At 37.3% G+C, this 24,011-nt stretch overlaps 3 protein-coding genes across 4 annotated transcripts in view; 1 reads left to right on the forward strand and 2 right to left on the reverse strand.

Moving 5' to 3' along the window:
* Window positions 1-4,141: 4,141 nt before the first annotated feature.
* Window positions 4,142-7,679, reverse strand: LOC117429927 (normal mucosa of esophagus-specific gene 1 protein-like). 2 transcript variants are annotated; one of them, XM_058999259.1, is made up of 5 exons: window positions 7,541-7,679; window positions 6,835-6,901; window positions 6,199-6,287; window positions 5,664-5,724; window positions 4,142-4,592 (listed from the first exon to the last, which is right to left on the reverse strand). In XM_058999259.1, the coding sequence occupies exons 2-5, from the start codon at window positions 6,871-6,873 to the stop codon at window positions 4,524-4,526; spliced, it is 258 nt and encodes an 85-aa protein (XP_058855242.1). In that variant the 5' UTR covers window positions 6,874-6,901; window positions 7,541-7,679; the 3' UTR covers window positions 4,142-4,523. The 2 variants fall into 2 exon arrangements, with proteins under 2 accessions (XP_058855242.1, XP_058855241.1); XM_058999258.1 differs by lacking the exon at window positions 7,541-7,679 and adding an exon at window positions 7,171-7,300.
* Window positions 7,680-10,573: 2,894 nt separating this feature from the next.
* On the reverse strand, window positions 10,574-16,046 carry LOC117429400 (ATPase family gene 2 protein homolog B-like). The gene is made up of 9 exons (XM_034048826.3): window positions 15,905-16,046; window positions 14,128-15,203; window positions 13,652-13,837; window positions 13,352-13,510; window positions 12,990-13,199; window positions 12,336-12,569; window positions 11,753-11,887; window positions 11,244-11,369; window positions 10,574-10,826 (listed from the first exon to the last, which is right to left on the reverse strand). Exons 1-9 carry the CDS (start codon window positions 15,990-15,992, stop codon window positions 10,686-10,688), a joined length of 2,355 nt encoding a protein of 784 aa, XP_033904717.3. The 5' UTR covers window positions 15,993-16,046; the 3' UTR covers window positions 10,574-10,685.
* A 3,427-nt stretch (window positions 16,047-19,473) lies between these two features.
* LOC117964252 (probable phospholipid-transporting ATPase IM) overlaps window positions 19,474-24,011 on the forward strand; it is a 46,386-nt gene continuing 41,848 nt past the window's right edge. The window contains exons 1-2 of the mRNA XM_058998668.1: window positions 19,474-19,569; window positions 23,874-23,941. Of these exons, the coding sequence (XP_058854651.1) occupies window positions 23,911-23,941 (31 nt within the window). The 5' untranslated portion in view covers window positions 19,474-19,569; window positions 23,874-23,910. The remainder of the gene's footprint in view (window positions 19,570-23,873; window positions 23,942-24,011) is intronic.

Consider the following 24,011-nt stretch of genomic DNA (forward strand, 5'->3'; position numbering starts at 1 on the left):
AATCATGAAAACTTACAGAGGCGTGCAGTGACGAAAATGAGCTATGGCAATTCGAAATAATTGGATAGCTACAACCGTGATAATATAAACAGCAGTAATGGTATTAAGTTTAATAAAAGTATATTATGATATTGTAGAAACTGCTTTTGTTTGATTTTGCCCTATAGTGCTCCAGCTGGATAGGATATAGGGTGTCACTGTAAGGCCATGCAGACCTTAAAACATTGTAAAACTGCATTGGAATGTAGTTAATGGAACCTGCTAAGAGGCAATTAACTAATTTAGTACCTGGTTGGAATAAAGACTAGGACTGGAATGGATCTCAAGGGCCAGAGTTGAGTACCACTGTGCTACAAAGATGACCAAGGTTCTATCCCTTCTGCTGGTTATTACTATGTGTGAATGCAGTTTAGTGGCAGAGGTAGGATTTTAATATTTGAGTAATCTTACATTTATCAAGGTGTGGAAAACAAATACACATTCTGACATATTAGAATAACACATTTCCCAGAAAGGACAGAGGTGCAGAACAGGAATCGTGGGAAATGACAAGATGAAATCCCACCCCTTCTAAAAGTGTACCACAGTAAAGCATAGCAAAATGTAATAAATGGCAGTGAAAAGCATAGTAAAACATACGTATGCATTTAAAGCCCAGAGAGGTATGGTAAAGCATATTAAAAAAAAACCATGGCAAACCATGTATAGTATCACCATGGGAAAACTGCAAAAATACTGTGGTAAACTTTTATAACTGACAAGTTATAAAAGCAATCTAAGTACTTGTGTAATTGGGGGTTGGTAATAAAACATTGCAGACTGCCTGCAGGTCCATGCAGCCATTGTCAGGCCCTGTCAGTGAACAACTGTATCAATAAATGTTAATGCTTGTATAACTGGCACACTAGTTGCTTAGAAACGGATACAAAGATCATTATTCTGGTGTATGTGATTCATGCTTTACACCTACACTTTTATGTTACAGTAAACATAATTTATCTTTAGCAAAAGCAGATCCTCAATGCAGATAACCAAAGCATTTATTTACAGTACATTATTATAAACGGTCTGTTGAGTACAGCATTCGGTTTGTTATCAGACTGATTGATTTACTTCTAGTTCTATCATTTGAAAAACAGCATGTAAGGTTAAACACATGTGGAGGTGAGACATATACATGTTAATCACTTTTAAAACTCAAGCACACCTACTGCATAACAGATTTCTTTTAATATCTGGGAAGTCTCAATGACCAATAATGATTAGTAGGGAAAAGAGAGCTACAGAAATGTAAAAATAAAAAATACAATGTAAAGATACTAAATTGTACACATACCAGAAATGAATGTTTTTACTCCACATTAGTTCATATGGTAAAGTCCCCACATCCCTCCTCCTGGAATCATAGCTGTACCAACATGTTGTAGCAAGTGCAATCAGATTTGCAATGACCAGCATGACATGTGTTAACAAATGCCCTGGCGTTCACTACTACACTGTTTGTAATGCATGACTCCAGGACGCAGGGGATTTCCATGGCTGTGTTGCATGAGTGTCTTGGGATTTTAAAATACTTTTACAGGCTACAGCAACAGCAGGGTCATTGTTTCATTGTTCTGTCACACATCACGTGAGAGTTTAGGGAGTTTACTGCACTTTACTTACCCTTCCATACTGGTACTAACATTTAAAGAGACGTGTCACTGCAGTTCATGTAATATGTATGACTCTTGCATATTAACAAGATTAATATGAGTCAGATTGCTCACTAATTGTGCTTTTAAACAACACCAATAGGAGTGAACTCAGAAAGAGAAACACTTTTATACACTGGACTTGTTGCTTGCACAGGTAGAACTCAGATTTAAGGAATTATTTTCATTCCCATTTAGGTGTGCATGTATTGCTGTGATGGGGTGCTGTAAAGACCGGGCTAATACATAGAACTCCAGCCAGCTTTGTTGAAGGAACTTCTCTTTAGCTTATTTGATTGAGTCCTTCAATAGTGCCAAGACGCACATATTGTATGGTGGCAGCAGTGGGATTCAAAACCATTTTTGCTTTATAAAGAAATTGCTGTCCATTACCACAATATTTTTGTAGTACTCAAATATTGTATTGTGTTCTATTAGATCGCTGGGATTGTGAATGTGGTTGGTAATAACAAATTGAAGAGTGAGATACTGTACAGTACAGTCTGCACATTGTGTGAAACTGACCAGCAGCAGGTAAATGCAGCTTTTCTTCCTTACTATACAGAATAGATATTAGGAATTTCATTTGCTTTACAAATGAATCAGTCAAGCTAGGAAGCCACAAAAGTGTGTGCTACATATTGCTGATCTTCTTGTTTTTGTCCAAACCCCATTGGTTTGAAGCACAGTATTTGAGTAACTCATTGTCAGTGCTGGAGAAATTGCTGACTCACAATGGTTCAGGGATTCTTGAAAGGCTCAGTTTCTCAGCAGTCTGCAGCAATGAGGAAACGGCAGAGGGTGTAACACACTCCAGCTTTCTCTGATGTCACTGTGGGGGTTGGTTTCAGGATGTGTAAAATTGAAACAGCTTTGTCTATCTTGGCTGGTCATGTAGCTAGAATAATAATAAAAAAGAGGCCATTTTAATACAGGACATATTTCACAATTTCTTGTTAAGGTTCAATAAACAATTCACAAAGAATATTATTTTCTGATGAGGGTGTGGAGATGGGGCATTTTTTTCTGATTCAGAACAGAAGAGGGCCTAGTTCTTCAGTATCCAAGACTGCACACATTACTGCTGTTTTCCAAGGAACACTGATGTCTGGAGAGCTGGCTTTGCTGAGGATTTACAACCCCAGTTCTTCGGGTGTAAGTGGTGGTGATCATTAAGGAACAGCGACATATCCCTCTAGAACAATCTAAGCACTTTGCAAACTGGTCACATGTTGCCAATGTATACACCCTATTAACGATGTTGTGGCAGGTGTCTCAATTTCTTTTCTTTCCCCTGTATATTGCATCAATGGGTCTTGAATAAATGTCAAACCAGACTAAAGAAAATATAACAGTTGCACAAAAAATTCCTTTATCTCTTTCACTTGCAATTGAAAAAAAAACATTGTAAAATGTGACTCACTGTTTGACACGGTGCAGACAAAAAAAGCTCTTGCGGTTGCTCAGTGTTACACCCCACTATACTTGTCCTGTTAGTAGAACTATCGTCTAGCTTTACTAATCTGTACTCAAAGTCCTACACTTATAAACCAAAACCAAGAGAGAAAGAGAGAGGGGTGATTTCTATATAGTTTAGGGGATTAATGATAAGGTGTACTTTGCAGTTACACACATCCCTCAGAAATATGGTCCGCTGTGCTTTATCACCTGCTTCCTGTTCCTGTTTTGCACCACTGCTCTTATGAACAAGGTTAAAACCATGCTTTATATCCTGCTAGCATTCAATAGGGTCTCGGGCTTGGACTGCAGTTCTGAAAATAGCAGTTTATTTAAGTGTTACATTATTGCAGTTAAACATGTCAGCATGGCTTTGTGAACATAGGTTCTAGTTTAAGTTAGATTGCTAATAGTTAGGGGACATTTTTATTTATTAAACTAATGTGAATATGTATCTAAATTAGCGTTATGATGTATATTTCCTCAAAATGTAACTACATTTATAATTTTAAAATAAGGTTGATTACATTGCTATATATGGTAATTTAATTTGCACCAGGCCTTATTTAAAAGCATCTGCAAGGTTTTGAAATGGAAGCAAGTTAAGTGTATGCTGTCTAACTACTGCTCCATCAGCATGTATTAAAAATGGGTCACCCAGGTCCTGTATCAATTTCAAATGCTATCAGAGGCAGGGCAGACTGGCCAGTGTAGCTGATTAAGGAAAACTCAATTAAGGCTGTCCAGCCATTTCTTGTATGCATTCGGGTGCAGGCTCAGCCTTGTAATAATTTAGTTACAGGATTCTCATCGGAACTATGATTCATGCTGCTCAGCATCTATATACATAAGTGAAATAAATGTGAAATATGTCAGGCAAGTTTTGATAATTGTAATAGTTTTTTTTTTCTCTACCACTGAGTGTGTGATAGTTCTGGATCAGTACATACTTATTTGTTCTTATTAATAATTGAAACAAAAACAAATGCTAAGAGTTTCAAATATTATTGTTTATTTGAAACCAATATATACACAATAAACATGATACTTCACATTTTAACACAATGACAAACGATGAATACCGTTTTATGTGCAGCTAACCTCCTGTCTTCCCAGCTGTGCGGCGATTGCTTTTGATGTTAGTCCTCGAGTTTCAGACCCTATGAGGCGGACAGACCTGTTCGTGATCAAACCCTACCAAAGTAGCAGAAGCATTTCCGCACACTGGTTTTTCAATGAGTCTAGTCTGTGCAGAAATGATTCCGTTAGATTGACAGGGTGCAGGCAGAGGGTGTGACGCTCAGAAACCCAGCAAGGGGGGGGGGGGGGGGGATGAATGTTTAAACTGATGGATGGATGGACAGCAGGGCTTCACTTCATCAAGCCTTTCACAATCTGTACTTCCTCCACTGGTTTCCACTGTTGGTTGATAGTTAAAAGCTGGAAGGCAAAAAAAAAAAGTAAAGCTATTACACCTCTACTGCCACACACGCACGCACGCACACACACACAACACACACACATTTAATGTGATATATAAATATAAATGTGTGGGGCGAAGTTGATATGTCATGTTGAGTAAACATTGACTTGTTGCACCTATCTTTCTGTTCCATGTTTTTTTTTTTTTTTGTTTAAACAGCCCACACTATTTTTCCAGTCTCAATAAATAATGAACCATGTTGAACATTGACAAGACCTACATTGTGATGTGGACACTGATATGAGTCGGAATGGCCACAGCATGCTTGAATTGCATGGCAATTTTAATGAGGTAGTTTTGTTTGACTCCTTGGTATCTTTTACACAATGTAAAACAGATTGCTGAATTACAGCACTTTTATTATTATTATTATTCATTTATTAGCAGACGCCCTTATCCAGGGCGACTTACAATTGTTACAAGATATCACATTATACATTATTTCACATTATACAGTTATCACATTATTTTTTTACATACAATTGCCCATTTATACAGTTGGGTTTTTACTGGAGCAATCTAGGTAAAGTACCTTGCTCAAGGGTACAACAGCAGTGTCCCCCACTGGGGATTGAACCCACAACCCTCCGGTCAAGAGTCCAGTGCCCTAACCACTACTCCACACTGCTGCCCCTTACAGACAGTGTGGTTTTATACCAGTTTGTATTGTACATTACCTGGCCTGTTTTCAAAAGCAGTTTCAGCAAACCACTGTTTAGGTGTCAACTGAGTGACAGTGCGTGTCTAGCCAGGGGAAATGTTGGTAACTCAATTGCAAAGACAACAGTTAACTGAATGGATGTTAGTACATTAGTGATGGGGGCTCTAGAGTACTGTATCACTTCTTAGTTGTATCCAGTTTATTTAGCTGCAAATCAGCACCATGGCTCCTATAGGATCTCACGATGACCTATTTCAGGTCCTGCTGTCCCTGCAAGCTCTCCAATGCTATTTTAAACCGCGGACTTCAATATAACAAACCAACAACACAAACTAAAATCAATTGAAATAAACTGAGCATAGTGTACCTTCTGAGGTTTGGAGGGATCTAGGGTTTCCCAGGGTTCTGGATTTTTGGACTTAAAAAGACTGTAAAATAATAATAAAAAAAAGTGACAGGTTAAAAATAAGCAGTAGAATTGTGTAACGATACATACGATAAGGAACAACAAGCGTATTACAAACGTCTCTCAACTCCACTGTAAAATTCCGCTGTTATGTTAACCCTACAATTTGGAACAGATATCAGTTACAGTAACATTTTAATTGCTGGCAGCATTTCTTTGATATCTTTTAAAAACGCACCCATGTATGCATGCTACACACCCACAGTATCTGTACCAGGAAGGAATGCTTTTCTCCAATCTCAAGCCAGCTCGAGCAACTCCCAGTTTTTCAGTTACTTCAGCGCATAGCAACATATTGAATTGCAATCTAATATAAACATGGGTTTTGCATTGTATATACAATCATATTCTCTGTTGTCGTGTACTAGAATTAAGGAAACTTTACTTTTGTGTCATTATTATTATTTCTAAAGAAATAAATCAAATATCTCCTTACATTACGTCTGGTTTTGTTGCCAAGAAATAAATACCAGCAGAGGTGGCTCCTGTTGCAGCAAACGTCATAATTCCAATAAGAGGAATGAGCTAAAAAGCAAAATAAATCACACTTACTCTATACATGAACACGGTAAACATTATGCTGATATAATAATGATTTCCATTACATGAGAGTAGATGTTAAAACTTCATACTGAATTGAACTCGCTCTCGCCAAGATAAGCGCCAACTAAGACGTAGCTTTACAGTAAACTAATGTGATCCATCTCCATCCATTTGCGTTTCTTTCCATCTGATGATGTAAATATCCTGCCTGGTGTTGATGGCTGAAGTGTAATGCTGGCAGCCATAATAATAATAATAATAATAATAATAATAATAATAATAATAATAATAATAATAATAATAATAATAGTGCTATTAAACTGAATTAATTAGGCTTAAAATGGTGTATATACTGTATGTAGATACAGGAACAAATTTGATAATATTATGAAATGTAGTCCTTAAACATATATAGCAAATATGCAAGGTATATACGTTTTAAATATTCATTAAATCAAACACTGAGAGAATATACATTTAAGAGAAATAGCTTTTACAGTTTATTAATGCATATTAAATAAAAACTTACTTCTTTCTTTTTTTTCAGCATCTTGAAAAATCCAGACATTTTTTTTCCTTTGGTGATGTCAAAGACTCTAAATAATTAAGAAAAGTGAACATGTAAGATCAGAATGTGCTATCTATTCGTTCTAAATTGTGGGTCGCTTCTTTGCACGACGCAGAGGATAAATAAGTTACTGTACCCATACTATAGACTGTAAAATAAAATACCGGTTACCGCTCCTTTCTTCTAATTTAATGTTTTGTTTTTTTTAATTTTCCCAAAGTGATGGTCAACAGTGCTGTTTGTTTGTTTGTTTGTTTGTGTGTTTGCTGTATTGCAGCAGCGCAAGGTGTACCCTACCTTCTTCAGCTTCTTCACAAGTGTTCGGCTTCTTAAAATGTTTGCTGAACCTCGCACTTATATGGTTGTTGAATCAGACAGACGAGGTCCAAGTCACGTAGACAATCCCACATACATTTTTTTTTTTTTTTTTTTTAAACTTCCTCTAATATCGGTCGAGGGTGTTAGTTTTGTTTTCTCGTCTGGTTTCATTTGAAATTGCGATTTACAGGTTCCACCTGCTGGATGTGCAGCACAGTACTGAAGAGGATGAGGCTGTATTATTAGTAGTAGTAGTCGTAGTAGTAATAATAATAGGGGATAGTAGTAGTAGTAGTATTTGTACCGGTACTGCAAAGATAAAATAAAAATTAAAAAATAGTATACTTACTATTAATTAAGAAACGTGTCTTGAGATGTTGTGCTATTTTTGTTATCTTCTAAAGAAATATCGAACAACAATATGATCTGCAGTATCAAATAGAACACGTAAGAACCTTTCTAAGCTAGTGTCTGGTGGCAGTGTGTGAGACAGAGAGGCGGATGAGCAATTCTGGAAGTTCCAATTCAAGGAACGCCTTCAGTACCACTTGAGAGGCAGACAGCACCATTCCGGGGTTTAAAATTGGACATACAGTATGCGTGTGTTGTGTTTTGGCAAATAATAAACAATGTTTGTACTTTCTTCTTGAACGGGTTCCTCTTTTGCCGTGTTCATTAAGGGTTCATTTACAGTATGGTCAACGTTCCGACAGCAGCATTTCTTGAAGAACGCAGTGTGCTTGATATTGCTTTTCTCGAAGTTTGAATGTCAGTGTGCAAAAAAATTTTTTATGTGTTATTTATTATCCCTAAAAAAAACATAGCACAGTATGACTGGTCTTCATCCTGAAATGTTTCCGACACTGAACAAAAGACAGGTGGACCCTGTGCACTAAATAATTTTCATTAATGAATGAGCATTGCACTCCTAGTTCGTCTGTAATCAATCAGAACCCCAGCACCTTGAGTACATTTTAAAAGGGAATGGGAATGTTTAATTTTAGCCTTACTTTGAAGAAGCAGCCAATGTGGATTTTAGTGTCATGTTGCTTTAAAAGGAAGTATTCTGCCTGCTCTGTTCATTTAGAAACTCTGTCGTGGCCTCAGAGGCACTGTTATTCTACGTTATTGATTCACGTTTCAAGAAGCTTGGCTGCTGGCATTTTAGTCATTTTTTTTACTCAATCTGCAGAATGAGTCATTGCTACTACCAGCTTCTACATAGTGGTACAAAGAACCTCAGCAAATCATCACAGGGTATTTATACAGCCTTGCCATGCCAAAAAAGAAACATTTTATTACTCGCCTGACATTGCCAAATCTGCTATTAAAACGCATATTCCATATTAAAAAAAACAAAAAAAACAATCAAATGCTGACTGTGGTTTTGCCCATCTTTGTACCTTTATTAAACCAGCTTGGGTTGAGCTTGCTTGATGACCTTTCACCTTTTAACAGAGAACCGAATAAAGATTCTGTAATGGGGTTTGGCAAAAAAGTAGAAACACCTGCCATAACTCTGCCAACAGGAGAAACACTGATTCAGCACGAGTCTACAAGGTGTTTGTATATTTCTTCAGGGATACCAGAACATTTCTTAGCGTCATTAAAAAATGTGTGCAGTTTGGAATTCGGAAACAAAATGGAGATGCATTTTAATATATTACAGCATGTCCGAGATAACATTTTGCTTAACAAATTAATTTAAACCAGGGCTTCGTTGGATATCATACGGTGCTTTTGTACAGGTAACAGGTGCTGGAAGCTCAGGCGTCAGGGAAGACAATCTTATCATGTGTCATCATCACCCAGCTGAATACACAGCACTTTGTATAGTCCCTATTCATAAAGCATTAGCAGAGCAGTGCATGCATAACCCCCCACCCCCCTAACCTGCATACTACTGCTTAATGGTGGTCTTAAATAATTAAAAATTGGGACAAAATGCTAGGATGTATTATGTGGTGTGGCTGATAACACTTTTTACATTGTTTTCTTTATAGATAAAGCCTTGAAGAATTCATTGTAAATACGAATTTCTAAAATCTTTGTATATCAGTTAATTTCTTTGTAGATATTTTAGTGTAGACCGCTTTTGTTCCCTGCCCTTTTACAAGGGCATTTCAAGTTGCAGACACACGTACACACACTGTCTTGGGACTCATTGCCATTCAGTGTACACTCCAGCTTTCAGACAAACATCACATAGGCAATGCTGTTCCTATTTCTATTTCTTAGCAGTAGGGACCTGCTCCTGTATATTTTCATTGTAAAAGTAAAATACATAATTCAAAGGGTAATTAGGAATAGATTTGAAGTCTATCACTAGAAGGGCTGTATTGTTTCTCAACAAGTGCTTTTAAGGAACTTACCAATGTCCTGGTGTCAGCATTCGCCTGCTTGGGATCATTGATTATTAATGTGTGGATGACACCCCTGCAGAGCAAGATAACCAAGGTGCCCTCTAATAAATCCAGTGCTATTTACTTGAGAACCATGCAACCAACGTTGATTTTAACACCAGGGCGGTGTGACAAGTGTTTTTGGCTGTCAGTCTTTGTCAGTTTTAAAACAGAATTGTATTAAATGGGAAAGACAAAGAGCATATTAATAATTAATTTCTGTATTAGCTAGCAGCAAATGTGGATTTTTAACTACAACCCCATGTAGCCTAAGGTTTTAATTATCCTGACGTGCAGGTAGAAGACCTGCATCATTCTACTTTACATGAAGACCAATTCAAATGTCCCCGACCGACTGTTCCCACTAGGTCAGGACCCAGCCTGAAACAGCTTTGCCTGAACTTGCAGTGCACCTGACCAGAAGGGGTCTCTGAGCTTCCTTACCTTTTCTGGTGCTTGCAAACAGAGTGATTCCTAAATCTCATGCTCCAGCATTGAATAATATTTAAAAATAAGCAACAATATTGCATAGAAGCAGGCCAGCAAAGTCTTATAAGATTATTCTGGAATCAAGAAGTGCAGAAGTGAAGGTTAGTAAAATTGAATATACTGCATAGCTATTAGCTGTGAGTACTAAATATGACCCATTTTCTTAGATCTTTACACATTATAAATACACACACACACACACACACACACACAGTAATGGACACTGCTTGTTTCACAGTAATACAGCTCTTCCTTTAATAACAGTTTATTATTGTATAAGGTAAGCAGTTGGCCCTGTATCTTATGACATACAGGTGTTTTGTCAGGAGCACTTTGGTCTGGCAAAGAGAACAACATACACATATTTAGATATAAATAAGAATTTAATAATACATATAACATATTGTACAGATGAATGGAAAATTGTTTAAATGCTGGTTTTGATTAAATTAGTATTTTTCAGGGAGAGCTCAAATAAAACACAAAACAAATGAAAGGTAATATATTTTATTGTACAGTGAAAAGATGTACCAGTAAAGACCCTTCAATCTCCAGGTTTCTACAAACGGCTGGTAAACGGAGAGTGCAATAAAAATAAAAAAACTACCTTTTTAACAGTTTCTGATAAAACTCAATTTGCTGTGCTGTTAGGGAGGGCTTTGTATTTTCCAATGACATCACAAAGGAGGCATGTTTTATACAGGAAGCATCCAGACTTTCTTCTTGTAATGTAAGCAAAGCAGCCTAATGCATAAAACAAGAAATCATTTATCATATGCAAATCAATGGGAAGTGAGTTTTCTAAGAATAGTCATTTCATATTTTATATGATTCAGAGTTGCAAAGTCCTAATCATGTATGAAAACAAGGGCCATATGCTAGTAAAATATTATTGCAATACATAATTCTATTCAGTAATGTTAATATCATTGTATATTTTTTACAGTGCAATCCTTAAAGCACTGTTTATTTTTTAATATAATATCACAAGGGAACTTATTTCACCCTTTGAGATTACCTGCCTTTTACAGAACCGTGAGCCAGATTCATTTCACTTTGATCAAACATTTTAATCATTTTTGCATACAATAATCTAAGGCAAATAAATATATGGATTAGTTAGGATTATGTTGAAGACAATTTTTCAGAACATATTCTTACCTCTTTGCAAAGATTTTCAAGATCTGCTCCGGAGAAGAAACTTGTTTTTTCTGCTACATCTTCTAAGGACACATCTGAGTCTAATGGCATCTTCTCTGTACAAATCTTCAATATAGCAAGCCTGGCCTGTTGGATTGTGCAAAATAACAATATGGGAGATCTTGCAATGATATATTTTCCTGGGGGATCCAGTGTCCAAATATGGGTAAAATGTCATGTCGTATTACCAGAAGGAACCATTCTTCTGCATGTGAGGAACACCTCTTGGTTCTAAAAAGTAACCAGTGAATATAAAGCATTTCCATTTTGTCTTTTTTCCCCCACAGCCATTAAATGTTAATAGCCAATATACTTTCTGAAAAACATATTTATAAACAACACGCCATTCTGTTAGAACCATGAGTGCTTGTTATTTTCTTAGAGAACTGTGACCGAATCCACTTCCTGAGTGCTTTACAACAGTAATCTTCACCATTAGCAGAAGATACACAGCAAATGTTCTCATTTACCTCTTGGTCAGGAGGCGGCACATAAACGATTTTATCTAATCTTCCGGGTCGTAGCAGCGCATCATCCAACAGGTCAGGTCTGTTCGTTGCAGCTACAACCAGGACATCTTTGTTGCATACCTCCTGATAATCAAGCTGAAGAAAACAAGGAATCAAGTGGGCTGTTGGTGCTATTGATTGCTTTTGCTAATTCTTTCGAGAACCAATCACATGGAGCCAGATTCATCAAGGTCAATTTGCACCTTTTTGCTAAATAAACTTAATATTACAAACCTAATAACAATTTTATTGTTTTATTTTTCCTGTTCACAAATTGTGTTAAACCCTTGATGGTGTTCAATGAGGTCTATGGCTACATAACTAACTTTGTATGCAGAGTTACAAGGAAATACTCAACTTCCTGGTGCATTCATCAACTGACATGGTTGCAATGAACAGATACTTCTACACACACTGTTTGTCACTTTCATACGGCAAAACCGGTAAGCACTTTTTCACTGTGCGTTGAAAAGAACATGCATCATGGAAAACAATGTAGCCATTTAAGAAGCGATGACCTTGTGCAGGGTTTGTTATCACATACCTGCCTGTCACATTCCTGTTGTTCTGGCAAACCTTCCTGTAGGCATTTCTTACTTGCTGGTCCTCTCCTCTCTGTCACTTTCAGTCCAATCCCATCTAACTCGTTGAGAATCACAGACAGCACTCTGTCCTGAACGCCTCTGCTGGCTTTACTATCTGCCCGTGATCCCAGGATCGAGTCGATCTCGTCCAGAAACAGGACTGACGGGGCGCACGCACGTGCTTGCTGGAATACCTGCAGCAACACAGAGAGACAATGCTTTGTGTGCTGTTGCCTTATCATGGGCATAATATTTGAAACACAACAGGTCCTATCCACAAAACTCATCCATTATTTTGATTAATTAATTAGGGGTTTGGAGTTTATTCTCTTGTATTAAAAAGCACTCTAACGTACATCAACACTCTCCAAAAACTTAAAATAAAGCGACACACACACTGCCAAGAACAACAAAAAATGTCATATGGCTGTACAAAACATAGAATTTGTTTGTTTTGTTTATGCTGCAGAGGTTGTTGAGGTTTTTCAGTCAACAACAAGAAAGCTATTGTTCACTGACAATTTGTTTTGCATACAGTATAACGCAAACAGATTGTATGCCCTGCTGGTCAGAAAGCGTAAAGATAACTTAATTTTTAGACTGTCAGTTCAAACCTGAGCCAGCGTCTTCTCCGAGTCTCCAACATAAGGAGAGAAGAGGTCGGCTCCACTGACAGACAGGAAGGAACAGTGACAGCTGGTGGCTGCGGCCTTCACAAGTGTGGTCTTAGCGCAGCCTGGAGGTCCATACAGAAGAACCCCTTTTGGGCGAGACAGTCCTAGCCTGATAAACGCTTCAGGGAACTTCATTGGCCATTCAATGCTCTTTAAAAGAAGAATAGAAAACAATACACATTGTATCCTTTAGTAGCAAAAATATTTCATATCTGTAAATAAAAACAAACACTGAATAGATTCCTTTTTATTCAGGTTCAGAAGATACTGCTTTTTAATGTTTTACTAACCCTTTCACATACCTGTTTCAGTTTTAACTTGACATCTTCGAGACCCCCAATGTGCTCCCAGGCAACAGGTCTGAAGTCAGTTTGACCAATGCTGCTTCTGAGGCACGATGGATGAACTTTCTTCAGTGCTTCCAAAAAGTTGCTCATTCTTATCAAGTGACTCCCCGCGTCCTTCAGAAGATAAAAAAAAAAAGAGATAAAAAAGATAAAATGTTTGGATCACAGCAAGACACTTTTAAATATATTTTTTCTGTGAAGCATTAAGTGGTCTGTAGCTTGTAAGTTTTTGTACAATTGAAATACATGCAGTACCTGGCTACTGTGGAGAATTGCCTGCAAAGCAGCTTCTCTACAGAGTGCTGTAAGGTCAGCTCCAACATATCCAGTGGTCATTTCTGCTAAAAAGGCTACATCAACATCGCTGCAAAGAGGCATCTGTGTGCTGAGCATTTCTAATATAGACTTCCTCTGTTTCAGGGTTGGGGCACCAATAATGACCTGAAAAAAAACAAAAAAAAACATGATTAACTGTGCTCAACTTGGTGTTAAGGGCAACCGGACTCTGAACCACCTACCATTTGGCCATCTAGGCTTTTCTTACCTTTACTTGTGGGTTCCCTACCTGCTTTAATAGCTACTGAAAGAGCTACTGAACTCTACTGAAAGAGCGTGGTCAACAGACATGTGGCCCTTTCATAAAGGTTGCCTTTACAATGTATAAAATAACAAGACTATGTCTTACTAACTCTCCAATTCACAACCCTGTTAAAAGTACATCCCAGTATTACCTCTCTGTCAAACCGACCCGATCTCCTAAGCGCTGGATCCAAAGCATCTGGCCGGTTGGTCGCTGCCATAATGACCATATGGCCCTCGCTCCCGATACCATCCATCAGTGTTAAAAGCTGAGCGACAAGGCGGTTTTCAGTTGCATTTGTAGAGCCTGTCCTCTTAGGGCACAACGAATCCAATTCATCAATGAAGAGGACACACGGCCCATCTTCAGAGGCCTCTTTAGTCTGCTGAAAAATTCTTCTCAGGTTCTCTTCACTCTCCCCTGGCCTCGAGCCCAGTATTACTGGGCCACTAATAGTGACCAAATGGGCACACACCTCCCTAGCAACACTTCTTACAAGCAGAGTCTTCCCTACCCCTGGAGGCCCAACAAGTAGTACTCCCTTAGGACAAGATAGACCAAGTCTCTGTAATGTTCTTGGATAATGAAACGGCAGGTTTAAAATTTCTTTAAGTGAGGCGCAAACATCTTCCATTCCACCCAACGGAATCTTGGAAGAATTCTTTAGCTGGTTCATGTAACTCTCCAGCCTCTTGACTTCAGTAATCTCTATGGTTGTTTTAGCAGTGATAAGGCCAGCCTCACAGGTAGAAGGGTTTAAGCTCTGAATTTCAATTAATTCAATAGGAGCTTCCAGTGATGCAAAGGACACGACATGGCTTTGTGAAACATAAACGTTACGAAGCACTTCTTTTACAAGTTCATGCAGCAGAGCAGAAGTCGCTCCCTTTTTAAATTCCACATTTTTAACAAAAACTTTAACATGTATGCATTTTAGTTTGGTACAGGGTACCATTTTGATCTGATTAAGGTTCACGCTACACATGTTATACGTTTTCCCAATAAGTTCTACTGTAACGCATTTTGAGTCAAACTGCATGAAACCTTCAGCCAGGTCGCTTCTTGGCCAAGCTGTGCACAGGCAGTGACCACCGAGGAGAGAGATCTGAACCAGGCTACCAATCTTCAGTCCTAGACTGGCCATTGTGCCTGGTCCTAATCTACACCTCTGGGTACCCTGGTCTTCAGTGTCCAAGGGAAGCAGCTTCAGACTTTTCTCATCCATTGCTGTGGAGAGGGTAACAGAAAAAACAAACAAAAATAGGATCAAAATTACAACACTTACAAACAACAACAATACAGAACTAACAAAGATGGGGTATGTTTTTTATTTGGTACAGTCTTAATCTATTTTGGCACTCACAACAGCAGAAAACCAATTTAATTAATCTTAGTGTATGCCTTTTAATTTATGCATACTTTGTTTTTTAGCTAATATTTTTGTTTTTAAAACGTGTTACAATACATTTCAATATACATACACAATGGTTTGTAAATACATAAAACATGTACACATATACACCACTGCACAAAAAGATGTTACAAGCGTAGTTAGATGTTTTCAGCAGTTAACTTGTCACGTCAGTTTGAAATAAAAATGAAGCAAAATAGAATCAAGCTCAGTGAAGATATGACGGTAAAAACAAGTGACATTGTTTTGTAATTAACAGCCTTTTATGAGTTTAATTAGGAAACACAATCGGCTCAAAATACGTTTAAAGGGACGAGATGTGATCAAAAATAAAACCCGAAAACAAAAATCCCTACATTAACATTAATTAATCAGGCGATATTCCCCGTAATATATATATATATATATATATATATATATATATATATATATATATATATACCGCTATGTTATCCAGTATCACATATTACTGTACAATCTGCCTTTATAACCGGTATACGATTTTTTAAAATTTTACCTGCGTTCACAACATAAGGAATAAAGTCTGTATTCTCCATCTCAACTATCCTCAACCTGTACCCCTTCTCACTCGCATACACAAACATTACCACGTGTCAATTACCGGAAGAATTTGGCCGACTATTATGTTTCTCTGAGTTTCACTGCGCGTTTAACAAGATATATCAAATTATCACCATTGAAAGAAGATCATTTTATGTGATTTTTGATAATCCTTGTCTAACGCCCCCATCATAATAACCAATTTTGAGCAGATCATTTTTCAAAAGAGAGAGATGATTGTTTTTCTGTATGTTATTTGCGGTTGGCCAGTACAGTAGACATCGGGAATTAACCCCAAAAGACGAGATTGAATGCTCGTCTATGTGCCTTCAAAAAGTTATGAAGATTCAAATGCAATGAATTAAAAGTAGCGTACTAACTGTTGACGGTCCTGTGATACAGGACAGTATTAATGATAGAGTGCAGAAAATTATAAATTCGTTTCCATTAACTGGAGTGTGATAATAAACGCAGTGATATTATCAGGAGCGTGTCCCCATTGACCCTGTTACTCCACTGGAGGGCGATGTTTGGTTGCTAATCATCATGATATTGATTTCTGAACAATTAAGGTATTATTTAAGAAAATGATTTGCAGGTTCTTGCAGGTTCTCTCGTTGTAAAACAGCACACGACGCTGTGTTTGCCAAAACACTTATTTAATTTAAATTAATTGTTCAGCATTGCTAATGGTTTTATGTTAAATTAGGTTGAAATGGTTCAGATTTTCATTGATTCACGTTTAAGGTTCAGTTTTCACAGGTCTCATCAAAGCATTGACCTGCAGTCCACTTTCTTGGGACCACATCCAAATTCCAGCTTTGGTCATAAGTGAAATTAATTCTGTGGGTGCGCAAAAAACAAACAAACACTAAAGCACTTCCAAATTGAGAACATTGGCAATCAAAAGTGCTCTCTCAGAAGGTATTCATCAACACAATGCTACTTCAGAAAAAGGGTGTTTTTTCACAAAGACTGGTTGTTGTTTGTAACAGCAGTGTAGATGTTTTCACATGTCCACTATGAGCTGTGCAAGCTTCCTGTGGTTTTTGCAGACCCCTGAAGTCATAGCATGCTTTCCATTGACTGTCAGAACCAAACGAAAAGGCAATGCAGAATTCATTAACAAGTAACGTTTCCACTGACAAACCAAGAAAATCTATGAATGATAACAGAGGAAGAACTGTTGAAATCAAGGTTGATTGCACCCACCATAGTCCCATCACTTGTTGCAAGTGTGCACACAATCTGCAGAAAACAGTTTTGCAAACACATATACCATACAGTACATGAAAGGGAATGTATTAAAATGCTCTTTGGAACATCTGGCTCTACCATTTGAAAATCTTTCGATAATTTAGATTTTATTCCATTTGAACTAACATGACCTTGGCTTATGGTATTCCATATGGCACAGATCCAAATGTTGTGGGTTAAAGACATGCAAAGTTATTTAGTGACCTAGATCATGATTGCAGCCTAGCTATTTTGCACCTTTTGAAAACCTGTGTCACAGTGGTTAGTTTAAAAGGCCATGCTAGGGCTCTGGGTAGACTTAACCCAGATCATTGTGGTAAACTCGCCTCTGAGGTAAGCTGTATGAGGAGGTCACTTGGTGTTATAGCGCCTGCTCAGAAAGGGAATTGTGTCAACTTGAATATTGCTAAAGCTGTCATTTTAATTTTGGGGAATATTATGGATATCGTATTACCAATATTTTACTATATTTTATACAGACTAAACATCAAACAATGAAAATGGAATGGTTTTAACTAACATTCAGTATGGTACCTACAGTCGTTGGAACATGCCAAAAGACTGCAGCATATTCTGGACCATATAAAGCATTTGGAAAATCACTCATTACATTAGTACAGTATTTAATCAGCAACTTCATCGAAGAGAGTGCATCAACAACTAGGGATCACTGTAAATATAACAATAACCGTAACGTGAGCAGTGTAAATATAACACTAAACATAAAGACTGCAACATGTGTTACTATTTTGGTATTGTTTTCATTACAGTACAATACACATAAAAACACTGCCTATTCCTAGAACAAATAAATTCAATTATATTAACTCACATACTAAATAATCTACTTCTGAAACACGCTGTCAAGATCGTGGTTTGATAGCTAGGGAAAAATATCACGATGTCGAAATAAAGTTTTTATTTGAAGAAAAACATCTACAAAAAAATTATTTCACTTCTAAACCAACGATACCAGCAGCTTTCTCCTTTGAAATCCACTGCAGATGAACCGGCAGCTTTAAGAAAACAGCAAATTACGACATAGTGGATGTGGCTTCGGAGAGAGAGGGAGAAACCTACTTGATGAATTTCATCGTGTTGATATCTGTGCTCCTTGCTACTCCGCCTGCTTGCATTCTGTGGAATGGAGCTTCAATAAGGACAGCTTTTCAAGGCAAGTGATGTTTATGATAGCATTTATTCCATGTATGCTAGCCAGATAACACCTACCAACTGAACTAAAACCCATGTAGTGGGTTAACTTGCTTGAGTACAACATCTGCAGTTTTGTCTGTGAAACAAAATATGTTGTTTTGCTTTGTTTGGAGCGGTGCAGAGTGGGAATGCCGCACGTTATTATTATTATTATTATTATTATTATTATTATTATTATTATTATTATTATTATTATTATTATTATTATTATTATTATTTATTTTTCTAAGTAGCTTAGAGTTTGCATTTGAAATTGAATATTTATAAATCCATGCATTTTGGAATATATTCTGTTTGTAACCAGATTTTAACTGGTCGTTGCGGAACGGGTTTAGTTTTGTTACAAACCAAAACGAGCTGGTTCTGATATCCAGAATAATGCGAAACACGGTTTTATCAAAAATAATCATTCCATATAAAACATCACGTTTTGTACTGTAGTGTGAAGGGGCACTTCAATCAGGTATTTTACAAGTGTCTTATATATATATAATCTTAATGTAGTTGATATTGTTAAATGGGAAACTCCAGGCTTGTTAAACATCCCTGGGATGGGCGTTAAACATTATTAAAGTTGAAATAAATCACACATTTCAAAATACTCTATTAAACTATTTAACATGCAGGCAGACTGCACAACTAAATGTGTCAGTTACACGTTGGTATTGCAACTGCAGTTACTGTAATACAGTAATGTAAGTGCATTTCATAACTTCCTACCGCTGCAAGTAGTCAGGGGGTTGAGGATGAAGAGCACCTATTTAAACTGCAGTGAGGCCATTTTCCAAAAATAGTATGTTTGATACACTAATAAGAGGAAATTGCAAGTCTAACATTTTTTACCTAGCAGTACTGGATTTATCCAGATGTTCCATGTTCATGGAATGACCCAGCGGTGACCTGAGGAAGAAAGCCAGAGGACTGGTCATTAACAGACCAGGATTACAATCACAATTAATAACAATTTGCTTTCCACTGGATTGATGAGTCGCCTACTACGACATGCTACCTTCGTGCGTCCTGTCAAAGAGTTAACGTACTGAAGCAATTTTCTTTTCAGATGAACTGGAAACAACACCATAATAAAAACAAATTGGAAGCGTGAGACAACTGGCATGCCATCATTCCAAAGAGATATTAATCGCTTAGGTAAGGCAATCCAAACGCACCGCATGGTCATGACAATATATTTGCTTTATAGCTAACAATATAATTCCACAAATCTTACCTGTTACGGTGAGTGTTAGTCATGGTACGCCTGTCCATCATTCTATATTATACTTACCTTTTAGCTATATCTTGAGAACTGCTCAGCAGATGCTGATGATTGATATTGATGTACATATTCTTTACCACAAATTGTTAAGGTTAATGGAATTTAGCTCATGGTTACCAGTGTAAACAGCATTTGTGGTTGGTCTGTGCTGATAAAGAATATGTTTTGGGACCCGTGGCGTGGACAAGCAGTTATTGAACATACCGACCATGTAAATTAGATCACAGGTGTTCAGTGTCCTTTTTAAAATGTATTATGTGTCTTTCACAGGGATACGGTATGTATGCTACTGTACTTACAAGCAATGAGGAGTCTGTTGAAGAAGCGCCACTGTTTAAAGCCATACTCCTTGGGGTTTTACGTATTGCATTGTTAGATGTTTGATTTTCATGGTACACAAAGGGGTGTATGTTTATGATCTTCTAGCATCAGCCAGTGTTTATACACTATCAACTGAATAGAACCCTGTCTGGTTCAATTTTCTTCTTTAGCTGAGTTCTTGGATTTGTGGAGCAATTTGGTGGTGGTAATGTGTCACTAAGCAGCCAAGCGGAATCCTCATGGGAATCTAGTTGTTTACTCATTAACTGCAGGATAGAGGGAAGCTGAGTATGGAAGCCAAAAGTCTTAAAAGCCTGGAGGGCTGTGTGGTAGACAGCAAGGCTAGTGTTTTTTAGTTTAAGTTGCAGTAGTATTGGTAAATGAACATGCCTGTAACAACAACAAATCTGTCCTTTTCATCATCCTCTGAATTGGAGGAGGCCTCTGTATTACTTCTACTTATTACATCCCAGACAGTGACTCGTTTCTTTGAAAATGGCTGCCTGCATGTCACGGATGATTCGAGATCGGGCAGTAACGTTTTGTTCATATTTTCTTCGGCACTAAGACGAAATTGCATAGCTGGGGATGCATACGAAAAACTGCATTTAATTTTCTCCGCTGAAGAAAGTCCCTTAGCTCATTAGTTCTGCTGCCTAGAGATATTTATTTAGTATGCAGGCAACTGATTCTCCAGCCAGACCATAATGGTGATGGCAGACATTGCAGGTGCTTTCATTATGTTTGCTGATAAAAAATACCAGGGTTTGATTAGTGCCCTCCAGGGTCATTTAGAAAAAAAAAGAAGCAATTCTTTCATGTCTCCAAATCCCCCCCAACCCACACACATTTTCCTGTGGAATAAGTTAGCCAAAAAAAAAAGCACTACAACCGCGAAAGAATGAACTTAGTGGAAATAATTGTTTTGGTCAGATACGGTATGAGATTTGTGTCAGCACCTTTGTTTCAATTGTAGTTCAATTCACAGTATGAAATCAGTACTTCCCTTACAGACACTGTTAACCCACATTTCAATATGGGAAAAATAATTAGGCCAAATATATATATTTTTTCCATTTCAATTGGATACAGCGTTTGGAATTGGATTTCAAGTTTTCTTGGATTCTCTTTAGGATTAAGCCTGGGGAAAGGGGAAGGTTATATTTTTGTCTGTTTAGCCTTTGTTTATTATGGCTTGACATATCCTGCCAGGACATTTCTGTTTCTAACATGTATTGGTGCTCACATCTATGAGGTGAATTGAAGGTTGTGGTGGACGTTAGGTTAGGGTGCCTAGGGACATGCTGTTAAATGTATCATGACCTTTGTTAAACATTTCAGATTTTGCCTTGTGCCTTTAGTCGACAAGGTTAGCAAAGATTTAATGACATGTGTGTTACCTTTTCATACCCCAAAGGCAGTAAAAAAAAAAAAAAAACAGTTTCAGTAGACACTTGTTCAAACAGCATTCTTGTATATTCTACATTCCCAAGCTTCACATATCATAACAAAAGAGAAGTTCAAGTCTGGACATTTCTCACTCTGGCCTTTTAAGATCAATTTATAAGTGTATAAATATGTTCGGCTTCAATAAAATATGTGGACTATGTTGTCCGATCTTGCCTCTCCTGTTTACAGCTGTTCCCTATGTTGTGACTGCCATTCTGCATTGTGTATCATTGAGCTCTAATGCTGCACAAGAACATATTGCAGTGGTTCATAACCTTGGTAGACAATGGACAGTATTTAGATTCAATGCCTTTAATCTCACAGGTTGGTGGATTGAATAGCTGAAGTATTTTTATGAACAAGTAATACTGGCACTCTAGAAGTGATTGATTGCCTTTTTTTAAGTCTTGCATGGCTGGATAATACAGCAGTGCTAGTGGAGCACTGAGCGCTGCTGAGGTCATGTTGGATGAAAATATGTGGTACGGAGCAAGGACACCTTAGTCTATGCATCCTTCTCATAGGCTTATACAAATAAAACATTGTAGCTGATAAGATCTGTACAAATATCCAAAACTGAGAAGGTTGTTTTAAAGTAAAAAATACACTTCCAGTTAGACTGAAGCTATAATATAAATCTGTTTACCTAAAGGCACAATCCCTGTGTGTAAAATATGTTTAGAAATAGAAAGTATGCATTTCATGTCACAGCATTAATTGGTTCACTGTTTGCTGACTTCTGCAGTCTGCCCTGAAGAAATCCCCACTGGTGTACTTCTTCAACCAAGCCCCCTCGGTTTTAATTAAACTGGCTGTACGGAGAGCCAGCTAGTGGATGTCATAGATACTAGGCTGGTATTAGTATGCAGTTTTGCTTTACTCAGGTCATTTTAAAACATTTAGGTGATACATCAGGGTTGCTGATTCGCAGGGGAAAAAAAACAAGTAAGGAAAAAAAAAACATCACAGTGGAGTTAGGGCAGGGCCACATCAGTCAATAAGTCTGTTGCTTTAATACTAATGCCTATATTTGTTGCTTTGTTGTAATTTGGAATAATGTGCCCTCATCTGCAGGACTTTGTAACTTTGATAACAGTGTTACTTGGATTGTAATTGTTTTCTTTTATTCTTCGAGGGTTGGAGCCTTTCAACTTTCTTTTTTTGTTATGTATGCAAGGTTCCTTTGTGCACAGTTTTTTTTTTCTCCAGAAAGACTGAAGCTGCTTTCTGCAACATTATATTGAAGCACAGGTGTATGTTGACAATTTGATTATTTACTGGATTTTGTACATGTTGAGCTTCTATGTACAATATAATATTTATTTGTGTAGTTTATACTTGTGCTTGTGAAATTCTACAGGTATTTACTGTTGTTTTTTTTAACTAAATTAATACAATATTTAAAAAATGCTTAACACTTCAGAACAATGTTTATTCAATTTAGTAATTGTATAAATAATAATATAAACCAGTTTTGTGTAATTTTGTGCTGTAAATTATAAATTGACTGCGTTTATGTTCATGGGGTGCATTTGCACCCCTTTCGGTCTTCCATATGAACCCTATTATTACCACTGTCATAGGGTTAAAAGTGTACAGTTTAAAACAAATAAATGTTCAGAAAATCTTAGCATGACAAGTCTGTATAATTTGTCTTGGGGTTGGGTTAGGAGTCAAAATTCATCATCTCAACACCCGCTCGTTTACAAATGATCCTGTGGAAGAAGGGGGTGAGAAATCGTTTTTTGTCAGTTTTTTAAATTTTGTGTATAACATAATTTTCATTTTGAGGAATTTAAGTATTGAATGTCAATATTTTGCATGCAGGACAATCCTCGTCCTTTAATTACAAGTGAAGGAGTTTGAGGAGAAAGATGATTACCAAAATTCTCATGGTCTTGTAACTTTCCATTGCCGATGTCAGTGTAATACAACTGAATAATATACTATATAATATCCTCTGAATTTTGCCTTAGTTATTCAGATAGTGGTAAATGTACATATTTTTCACTTATTTAAATGGAGTTGAATTTCTATACATTTCTGTGCATTTGTGGTCTGTGAACACCACATGAAACATGGATTAACAGGAAATGAATTTAGGGCACTGGCCCACCATGTTTAAGGTGAAAAAACACCCACATTGTGTTCGGGAAACGTCTACAGGAACTAAAAAAATTAACAACCTGCAAATGCATCTCACGTTTGCAAATGTTGCATTGTTGCAAACGTTGGATTGAATCCACTGATGAAGACAATGGGGCTCTATCCTAGACATCTAGTGCACACATCTATTACCTCTGGCTATCCTCACCTGGCACTTTTTGACATAACATGATCCCCCATGTATGTATTAAATTCCTTATGACCGCTTTGAATTACTGACTGCTCTACTGTTTATCTGCAGGCCAACCTTCGGGTCTAATCAGAGGAAACCTGATGCTATGACGCTTTGTGACAAGAATACCTTCATTGGTAAGTAAAACATTCTAACTCACCTCTTTACATAAAGTAAGTGCTACTTGTATCTTCACTGTATCAAAAG

Source organism: Acipenser ruthenus, chromosome 24, assembly GCF_902713425.1.
Source record: "Acipenser ruthenus chromosome 24, fAciRut3.2 maternal haplotype, whole genome shotgun sequence".
NCBI lineage: Eukaryota > Metazoa > Chordata > Actinopteri > Acipenseriformes > Acipenseridae > Acipenser > Acipenser ruthenus.